A 10,641-nucleotide genomic window follows, 5' to 3' on the forward strand; every position below is an offset into this window, starting at 1 on the left:
GTTAGTAGATGTTATGTGTAGGAGAAAGATAGATATTTTATGTCTACAAGAGACCAAATGGGTAGGTGAGAAAGCAAAAGTGATAGAACCTTGGGGATATAAGATTTGGTATACAGGAATAAATAGGAATATGAATGGAGTAGGGATTGTTATGAATTGTGAGTTTATAGATAATGTAGTTGAAGTCCATAGGAAAGGTGATAGGATTTTACTTATTAAATTAGTATTATGTACGAATATTATTAGTGTTTATGCACCTCAAGTAGGTTTAGATGATTCCATTAAGCGTCAATTTTGGAAAGATTTAGATGGAGTAATACAAGGGATATCTTATGGAGAAAAGCTTTTCATCGGTGGTGACCTTAATGGACATGTAGGCATTAGTAGGGATGGATTTGAGAGTATCCATGGAGGCTATGGTATAGGAGAAAGAAACGAAAGTGGAGAAAGGATTTTAGATTTTGGTTTGTCCTATGATATGATCTTAGCAAACACTTTGTTTAAGAAGAGGGAATCTCACCTAGTAACATTTAAAAGTGGGGTTAATACGAGTCAAATAGATTTTTTCCTACTTAGAAAGAGAGATAGGGGTTGTTGCATTGATTGTAAGGTTATACCGGGAGAAAGTGTAGCTACACAACATAGAGTCTTAATTTTAGATCTTAGAATTAGACAATGCCGCAAAAGGGATAGACATAGGATAGATCCTAGAATTAAGTGGTGGGCACTGAAAGGAGCTAAACAAGAAATGTTTGTAGAGCAGGTAGTTAAGGAAGCTGATTGGTGTCTCAAGGAGGATTCAGAATCAATGTGGAATAAGATAGCGGGTGGCATGAGAAAGGTGGCTAAGGAGGTATTGGGTGAGTCTAAAGGCGGTGCACCGCTAGGTAATGATACATCATGGTGGAACGAGGATGTCAAATTAGCTATTAAGGTTAAAAGAGAGTGTTATAGAAATCTAAGTAAGAGTTGTGATAATGAGAATTTGGAGAAATATATGATAGCAAAGAAGGAAGCTAAAAAAATAGTTTGAAACGCGAGAGATAAGGTATATAAGGAGGTTTATGACAAGTTGGATACCAAAGAGGGCGAGAAGGATATTTATAGGCTTCCAAAGATGAGAGATAGGAAGTCGAGGGATCTGGGTATGGTTAGATGTATCAAAGATGAAACGCAAAGGGTTTTAGTCAAAGATGAGGAGATTAAGGAGAGAAGGAAAGATTATTTTGATAAGTTATTTAATGGAAGTCATGCTCAGGATCTTGGAGACTTCTCCATTCCTTTTCATGAGATGAATAGTGACTTCATGCGCAAGATTCAAAAGAAGAAATTGCAAAAGCTTTGAAGAAAATGAAATCAAGAAAGGCAGTTGACCCAGATGGTATACCTATCGAGGCTTAGAAATGCTTGGGAGAGAAAGGTTTAGAATGGTTGACAAATCTTTTTAACAAGATTTGGCGGACAAATAAGATGCCTAATGAGTGGAGGAAGAGTACTTTGGTGCCTCTATATAAGAATAAGGGTGATATACAAGATTGCACAAACTATCGTGGTATAAAACTCATGAGTCATACTATGAAACTTTGAGAGAGGGTGATTGAGTCTAGGTTGAGGAAGGTTGTCATGATATCGGAGAATCAATTTGGTTTTATGCCTGGAAGATCAACTATGGAAGCTATACATCTTCTTAGACAACTTATTGAGAGAAATAGAGAGAGGAACAAAGATTTGCATATGGTTTTTATTGATTTGGAGAAGGCATATGATAGAGTACCTAGGGACGTTCTCTGGTGGACAATGATGAAGAAAGGTGTTTCTCTCAAGTACATTAGTATAATTAAAGATATGTATGGAGTAGTAACCAATGTCCGCACTTGTGGAGGGGTGACAACCAATTTTCCTATAACGGTTGGGTTACATCAAGGATCTGCTTTAAGCCCTTTCCTATTTGCTATAGTGATGGATGAGCTTACGAGATCAATTCAAGAAAATGTGTCGTGGTGTATGTTGTTTGCTGATGATATTGTTTTGATTGATGAGTCTAGAGCTGGGGTTAATGCTAAGTTAGAATTATGGAGACACATTGGAAGCAAGAGGTTTTAAGTTGAGTAAGAGTAAGACAGAATATATGGAATGTCGGTTTAATAAGCAATGAAGTAGTGATGGGAGTGTAGTGAAGCTTGGTGAGCAAGAAATACTGGTGGATGATTGTTTCAAATATTTGAGATCTATCATTCTAAAGTATGGAGAAATTGATGGAGATGTAAATCATAGGATAAAGGTTGGGTGGATGAAATGGAAAAGTGCAACTAGAGTGTTGTGCGATCGTAGAATGCCATTGCGGTTGAAGGGAAAGTTTTATAGGACGACTATTAGGCCCACTTTACTATATGGTACGGAATGTTGGGCTGCCAAAAGACATCATATTCAAAAAATGAGTGTAGCTGAGATGCATATGCTTAGATGGATGTGTGGAAATACAATAAAAGATAAGATTCAGAACGAGGAGATACGTAATAAGGTAGGCGTTGCACCCATTGAAAATAAGATAAGAGAATCGTTTACGGTGGTTTGGACATATTCGGCAAAGGCCTAATGATGCTCCAGTTAGAAGGAAGGAGAAATGAAAAAATATATTAGTTAAAAGAAGTCGGGGTAGGCCTAGGAAGACATGGATGGAGATGATAGGAAATGATATGAATGCTTTGAACCTCATCGAGGCCATGGCATTGGATAGAAATGATTGGAAGAGAAGGATTCATGTGGAAGACCCAGAATGATTTTCTTTTTTTGTTCATATCGCCGACCCCAATTGTTCTGGGATGAAGGCGTAGTTGTTGTTGTTGTTGTTGTTGTTAATCAAAAAACAATTTAAGAATGATATTTTCATCTTTCACACAGATTCAGGAGAGATTTTATAAAAAAAAAAATATTACCTAGACCTATGCGGTATCACACATCAAAAATCTTGTCCTTATACCCCTCAACAAAATGATTTACTTGAAAGAAAGCATAGGCATATTATAGAAACAACAAGGACTTTACTTATTACAAACCAAATACCTAAGGTTTTTTGGCCGAAGCCACATTAACTACAGTTTATCTTATTAATAGAATGACATCTTCATCCTTAAAAAATGCATCTCTTATTGAAAAAAATTTCAAACAAATCTCAAATTACTCTAGGTTAAGGGTTTTTTGATGCAAGTGTTTTATTTTTACTGACAAAAATAACAAACTCTCTCATTATCTATGTCACATGGGTGCGGGTGCGGGTGCGGGTGCGGGTGCGGGTGCGGGTGCGGGTGCGGGTGCGGGTGCGGGTGCGGGTGCAGGTGCAACACGGGTGCGGCGCAATTTCAAAAATTTTGGACACGGGGACTCGGCTATATATATATTAAAAATAAAATAAAATATATATATATATATATAAGACTCGGTCAAAGTTGTGCCCATTAGGGGACAGGTGATGAGTTGTGAAGGCATTCTGTACACTTTCTTCATACAGGAATAATTCACTTTTGGGCACTTTCTTCATACACTGTAATAATTCACTTTCTTCATACAGGACAAAACCACAAAAACTTGAGTTGTGCCCATTCTGTACTTAAAACTTGAAAGTGTACAGGTTTTTTAGTTGTGATGGTTTTTTTTCCTTACAGCTGTAGCCCAGAAAATTTAAAAAAAAAATTCAAAAAAAAAAAATTTCCAAAAAATGGACCAAAATGACCCTGGGTGCGTTGACCGCACCTAGGGTCGGGTTGACCGAGTCCGAGCCGCACCCATGTCGGTGCGTGTCGACGCGGGTGCGGCGACCTTGGAGCCGAGTCCGTGTGACATAGCTCATTATGTTATTCATTGTGTTTTTCTATGATATGCAAATAATAAAAAAGGTTATAGATGTTTTGACTTTGAAACTAAAAGGCTATATGTTTCAAGGAATGCATCTTTTTTAAAAAAGAAAGTTTTTTTGAAACCGAGAAAACTAAGAAAATAAATAAGTACTTTTTCTGTTGAATTTAATTCTAAAGATTGGTTGTTGTGATATTGATGAAGACCAAGAAGTTAAAAATGATGTGATAAGTGAAGAACCATCTCATAAAGATCAAGATTGTATCCAATATTCCAGGCGTGGTAATTTAGAACATCAATGTGCTCTTGAAAAATATACCAATAATGAAAAACAGAGAGAGATACAAACCAAAAGCTCATCTAGAGTGTCAAAAATCCCTAAAAAAAATTGTCATATAAATCGTTTTCACTTAAGTATTAAGCCTACATTGCATTAATGCATTCCTATATAGAATCTTTCAACTATGCTGAAGCAAAGGACCATCCTGACTAGGTAGAAGCTATGAGAGTGGAATTAGATGCCTTAGAAAAAGTGAATACTTGAACTATTCAAGATATTCCCCAAGGAAAGAAGCCTATAGGTTGCTGATGGATGTATAAAGATAAAACCAAGAGTGATGGAATTCTTGAAAGGTACAAAGTTAGGTCAGTTGTCAAGGGATATTCATAAGAGTATGGAATAGATTATGAGGAAACATTTGCTCTAATTGCTAGAATGACCATAGTTAGGACCTTAGTAGCTCTTGCCTTTGAAAAAATGGCCTATATATCAAATGAATGTTAAAAAAAAAATTCTCAATAGATGCTTGGCTGAAGAAGTTTATATGGAAAAACCGCCGGGCATAGTTATACCTAAAGGAAAACATATTCGCTTAGACAAGGCCCTCTATGGTCTTAAACAAAACCCAAAGGCTTGATATGACAGGTTTAGTCAAGTTATGCATGATATTCAATTTTAATCTTATCTGACTAACACAGCTCTGTTTGTTAAGATTTCTGATGCAGGTATTATTATCCTTCTCCTCTATGTGGACGATATAATTATCACTGACAGTAATAAACAAGGAGTTGAACACATTAAAAAGCTTCTCAAAACACATTTTAAAATGACTGATTTGGATTTTTTTTTTTAATTCTTGGTATAGAAGTTGCTTATGCTTCTAGAGGTCATCTGCTGACTCAATCTAAGTTTGCTTTAAATATTGTTGACAAGTTTGGTATCTCAAATGATAAGAAAGTTGACACTCCCGAAGTTGTCAATGTCAAAATAAAGATTGATGATTGAGAACCACTTAAAAATCCAACACCATAGAAATAACTTGTCGAGGCATTGTCATATCTCTCAATTACAAGACCTGACATTGTGCATGCAGTTTACACAGCAAGCCAATTTTAGCATGTTCCTACCACTGTTCATATGGAAGCAGTTTTGCATATTATTAGATATATTAAAACTTCTATTTTTTGAGGACTTTTTTTGTCTGCTTCTTCATCCTTATATTTAATTGCTTATATCGATAATGACTGGGGAGGTAATCCAAATAACCGACACTCAACTACTGGTTTTTGTGTATGTTTAGGTTAATCGTTGATTTCTAGAGGTGCAAGAAGCAGCAGAAAGTCTCTCTCTCATCAACTGAAACAGAATACAGAGTCATAGCTACAACCACTATGGAAGTGGTCTGGCTAAAGAGATTGGTGGCTGACATGAGTGTTCAGAGTAAAGGAGCATCACGACTATGATGTGACAACAAAAGTTTCATCTACATTGTCAGCAACCGGACCTTCCACGAACGAACCAAACACATTGAGATGGCTTATCACTATGTACGAGAGGAATTTCTACAACGGCACTATTGATCTCCCCTATATTACTTCAGAATATCAATTAGCAGATTTCTTCACCAAACCTCTTGTTGCTCCTAGATTTCACTTTATCTTGGACAAACCTACGATTATCCAATAGTAAGTTTGAGGGGGAGTGTTAAAAAATGTAAATGTATATATATATATATAATGTAACTAGGATTTTTTTCTTGTTAGCTTTTTTCTTTTTTATTGCATTTGAACTAGTCAACACTTGTTGACTAGTCAACATAAGGAACCATTAGGGTCCCAACGACTCTCTATGGCCCTCTTCTCTTGTGTATATATATATATATGGGGCCAAGTCTCACTTCAAAGATATACTTCTTGCATGTTTTGAGATCAATAAAAACATTTATTTTTTATCTTTTTGTTTTTGCTCCCCTTTGTGGGTATTTGTAAGTGAACCTATTTGTGGTTCTTTGTGTGTTCATTGTGATATTTTGGTAGAACTCTTTTGAGTGTTCACTTTTGGTGATTTAGTGAACATCTTCGAAGGAACTCATTTCCTTACACAAAGATGTACTGTAACAACAAGAGTGTTATCTACATAGCTAGCAACCACACATTTCACGAAAGAACAAAGCCACATCGAGGTGGATTGCTATTATGTATGAGAGGAGTATCTTTTGTGAAAATGTCTACGAAGATACAATACACACACAAGCACAAATACCTCACAAGAGATGTGTACAAAGGCACTCAAATAACACTTGAACAAGTACGCACAAAGGCGTAAGAAAATATAATCATGCACAAAGCCATGAAAAGGAAAAATATATTGAAAATGTGACAAGAGCTTGAGCTCTCAAGCTTAATAATTTACAAGGGGAAACACCCCTATTTATGCTCAACAAGAGGAGCCACATAGGGGGCTCCCAAAGGAGTCGTTGGGAGCCCCCAACGGTCACATTTGTGACCGTTGGGGGCTCCCTAACGACTCTTTTGGGAAGCCTTCCCTAGGTGGCACAAACCACAAAAAAGAAAATAAGAAAAGAAAGAAGAAAAATACAATCATATTCCAAATGGAATATGCGTAAAATAGAAAACTACAGAAATACCCTTTTTGGGTTATTACGAGCAATATATATATATATAGAGAGAGAGAGAGATGTATACATATATACTATGTATATGTATCTCTCTCTCTATATATATATACGAATATATATATATGTACATACAACGAGATTAATGATTACATTTTAACAACTTTAAGGTTACATTGATCTGTCATATGTCGCATCAAAGTACCAATTGACATATTTCACCACTAAACATCTTGTTGCTCTTAGATTTCACTTCCTTCTAAGTAAAACTTTTGGTTATTTTTTCGTAAGTTTGAGAGGGAGTGTTAAAATGTATATAGATATAATATGTATATATACAGTGTGTATATATACATATACATATTTGTATATGTATATATGTATGTGTATACATATATATTATATATGTAAATATTGTAACTAATAACTATTTTTCTCTTTTTTTTCTTTCTTCTTTTTCTTTTTTAGTTAGGTTCTTTTTGGACTAGTTAACATAGAGTTGACTAGTCAAATACATATATATTATATATGTAAATATTGTAACTAATAATTAATTTTCTCTTTTTTTTTCTTTATTATTTTTTCTTTTTTAGTTAGGTTCTTTTTGGACTAGTTAACATAGAGTTGACTAGTCAAATAGAAGCTGTTGGAACAGTCCCAACAGCTCTATTTGCAGTCGTTGGACTGTTCCAAAAGCTCTATTTGAGACTGCCACTTGTGTATAAATAGAGGTGAAGCCCCTCATTATTTGTAATGCATTTCTTTGCATTTTGGTGATTAATAAAATAGATTTTTTATATTATTTGTTGTGGAGAACCTCCTTTGTGGGTTTTTGTGTGTCCTTAGTGATACTTTTGTGCTTGTCCATTCGATTTATTGGTGGACGTTTTGGTTCGTAATTAGAAGATCGTATTTTCTCACAGAATCATCCTGCTTGCTTAGAACACCAAAGACAAACTAATGCTGAAGAGGAATAAAAGTTCACACAAAGCAACTAGAAGGCAGCCGCCTATGCTTAAAATGAGAAATCTTTTCACAAAAGAAATGCAAGAACCTGAATACGACATGAAAGACATGAAAATTAGAAAGATCTTCCATGCATATCTCCAACTTTCTAGTTTTGTCAAAACTTAATGTCATTAGTGCTTCTATTCATTATATCCCTGAGTTGGCATGCCACTACAAAGTATAGCAGCCATGTCATGCATCATTATCACAGTTAAAAAGAAAAGTGTCCAATCACCTTCCTCTTCAAGTAAGCAAGATCGCTTTGATAACCTTCCTCAGAAACTCCGCCATCACTTGTTATCATATCAGGGTGAGCCTCTGAAATGAATGAAATATTTCACAAGGGAAATGCAAAAACTAAAATAAAATAAAATAATGAAGGAAGAGGTTGGTACTGCACACGGGATGGTATTTGGTATATAAGAGATAAAACTGACCTGGGTAACCAGCAATAGTGATGCCAAAGTAATCACCATATTTGGCGCGTATATGCCTCACCTACACAAAAGTTGCCAATCACGTTCAGTTGAGAAGATAAAGGCATTGGTCGTACTTGGAAGCAAGGAGAATAGCAGGAACACCTAACTACATGTCAAAAGACGGAACTAGCTTAAGGCATTGAAATCTTAAGCTCATTTCCTGAGTTCTGATGGTAGTAACTTTGTTAAAAAAGGAATGGCCCCGATTGCTGAGTAGATCTAAAAGAACATTGGTTGAGATCGCACACGTAGTGCATGAACTCATTCAAAATCATAATTTCAACTTTTGCGGTGGATATGCAAGTAATGAGCAATATAAGCGGTCGCTATAACGGGGGAGACGCTGTGGCTTCGACAGCAGAAACATATTTCTTATTCAATCAAGGACTGTTAGCAACAGTGTCGACTCTACAACGGATAACAGAAAATATAAAATTAATTATGGCACTAAATCAGAAAGAGTCGTGGTCGAACCAAGGAAAGATCTACGAAATATAAGTGCAATTCTTCAATTCCCGTCAACCAAGGGAAGGTGCAACACAGAATCGTCAATATGCAAATGCAAGAGAAGAAGGAAGAGGCATTGAGTACCAGATCAAGTGCACACGCAAAACCACCTTCCACCTGCACAAACTTATCCTGTCCATGAGGAGGATCTCCACGGAGGGCCAACACATTCTGGATGCCGTTGGATTTAATGGTATCCAGGGCATGATCGATCTTATCAACCGGCATGTTCGTGCAAGTCAGATGCATCATCGTCTCCACGCATATCTACAATCACGATCACGGATCTACTGTAAGATATGCGTCCAAATCGATCAACTGCGATATCTTGACTTGGTTTTTATGCATAACAAAAAGAAGAAATCCATTTGATTGGGAAAGGGACCAACAGTGTAAAAAGCAATATGCCGACGACTATCAGATAAGGGACCGGAAAAAAGAAACAGAAAAAAAAAATGAAACTTAAGGGAAGATGACAAATGCTAAGAATGGAGCATTAACCAAGCGAGCCAAGAAGGCAAAAAGGAATTTTCCATAATGCAGGACGGATTCATTCGTCTGCCCTCCTTTTGGATCCGGAAGGAGGGGAGAGGTACGAAGAAGAAGGAGGATTTTACCATGTTTTGCATCTTGTTGGAGATTTCGAGAGTGAGATCCGCCGTGGATCCGCCGGCTCCCCAAGTGATGTCGCAGAAAGATGGGTTGTGAGCCACCATCCTCTCCATCCTCTCAAATAGATTGTCCACCCCATCCTCGGTCTTGGGTGGGAAGTACTCGAAGGAGAAGATTACTCTGTCCTCCTTGGCAGCTTCCCTGATCTTCTCGATCACCTTCATCTTTCTGCTTTTTTTGGCTCTTCGGTTCACCTTTTCACATAAGAAAGAAGAGATCTGTAACGAGGAACTCAATGAAGGAGGGGAGAATTACAAGCTGCGATCACCAGGGAGCGAGAGAGAGACAGATGCAGGCCAACACCAACACCACCTCCTTACCTTACCCACCCTCTCTCGTTCGCACGCCGTCGCGGGAACGCATGTATGTATGTATATATTAACCTATTAGGGAGGAGGGGAAGCGAATTTCCAAGTCTCAACTCTCAACTCTCAACAACCCCTTCTTTCAAGAAAGCCTCTCAACAACCCCGCCGACACTGTAGCATTTGGCCCTGCCACTCCCCCTTTCAACTTCCAGTGACCCTGGGACTGACGTTGTTTAATAGGGGTAAATATTTAGGGTCTTTTGCAAATTGATTCCTGCCTTATTGGAGATTTGCAAAATAATCTCTGATATATGTCATTTTTCAAATGGGTCCCCAAAGTTTCCATTAACCGCAAATTACTTCTTGCGGTTAACAACCCTTAGTTTCCTTGACGGTAATTGTTAAGGGCAGTTATCCCATCTGTCCTGTGGTAAGCTGCACATGGGGCAGCTGTTGTTCTGGTAGGGGTCCGCCTACCCTCAGCTTGAAAAAAAAAAAATTTGTTAAGGGTAGTTGAATTGGCAATTTAGAGTTTATAAGAGGACCAATTTGCAAAATGCAAATATGGTAAGGACTAATTTGCAAAAGGTTAGATTATCAGGTGAATGTTGTATTTTTTGCATTCTTACAACTTTCCTTTGCCGTTTAAATCTCCACAATCCATCTGCTATCCCAAATACAAACACCATGGTCCAAAATATTAGCGTTATTTTGATATTTTGATTGACATTTTAAACAAGCCAAAATATTAAGACATTAACATTTATTTTACCACAATATCAAAACAACATTCTTTATTTTCTAGATATTTGTAATTTAATGCAAATTTCTATGATTTATTTACTTATTTAATCATTTGTTTGTAATGACTTTATTGATAAAAAATATAAGAAGAAAAAAA

General features: G+C 36.7%; 1 protein-coding gene across 1 annotated transcript in view; it reads right to left on the bottom strand.

Moving 5' to 3' along the window:
- The window catches only part of LOC149846077 (putative methylenetetrahydrofolate reductase (NADH)), a 34,573-nt gene extending 24,608 nt beyond the window's left edge, over positions 1-9,965 (bottom strand). The window contains exons 1-5 of the mRNA XM_089996160.1: positions 9,754-9,965; positions 9,379-9,627; positions 8,846-9,028; positions 8,213-8,273; positions 8,011-8,093 (exon numbers count right to left, since the gene is read on the bottom strand). Coding sequence (XP_089852286.1) covers positions 8,011-8,093; positions 8,213-8,273; positions 8,846-9,028; positions 9,379-9,597 — 546 coding nt within the window. The 5' untranslated portion in view covers positions 9,598-9,627; positions 9,754-9,965. The remainder of the gene's footprint in view (positions 1-8,010; positions 8,094-8,212; positions 8,274-8,845; positions 9,029-9,378; positions 9,628-9,753) is intronic.
- Positions 9,966-10,641: the final 676 nt, after the last annotated feature.

This window comes from Nuphar pumila, chromosome 2, assembly GCF_984573655.1.
Source record: "Nuphar pumila chromosome 2, dmNupPumi1.hap1.1, whole genome shotgun sequence".
NCBI lineage: Eukaryota > Viridiplantae > Streptophyta > Magnoliopsida > Nymphaeales > Nymphaeaceae > Nuphar > Nuphar pumila.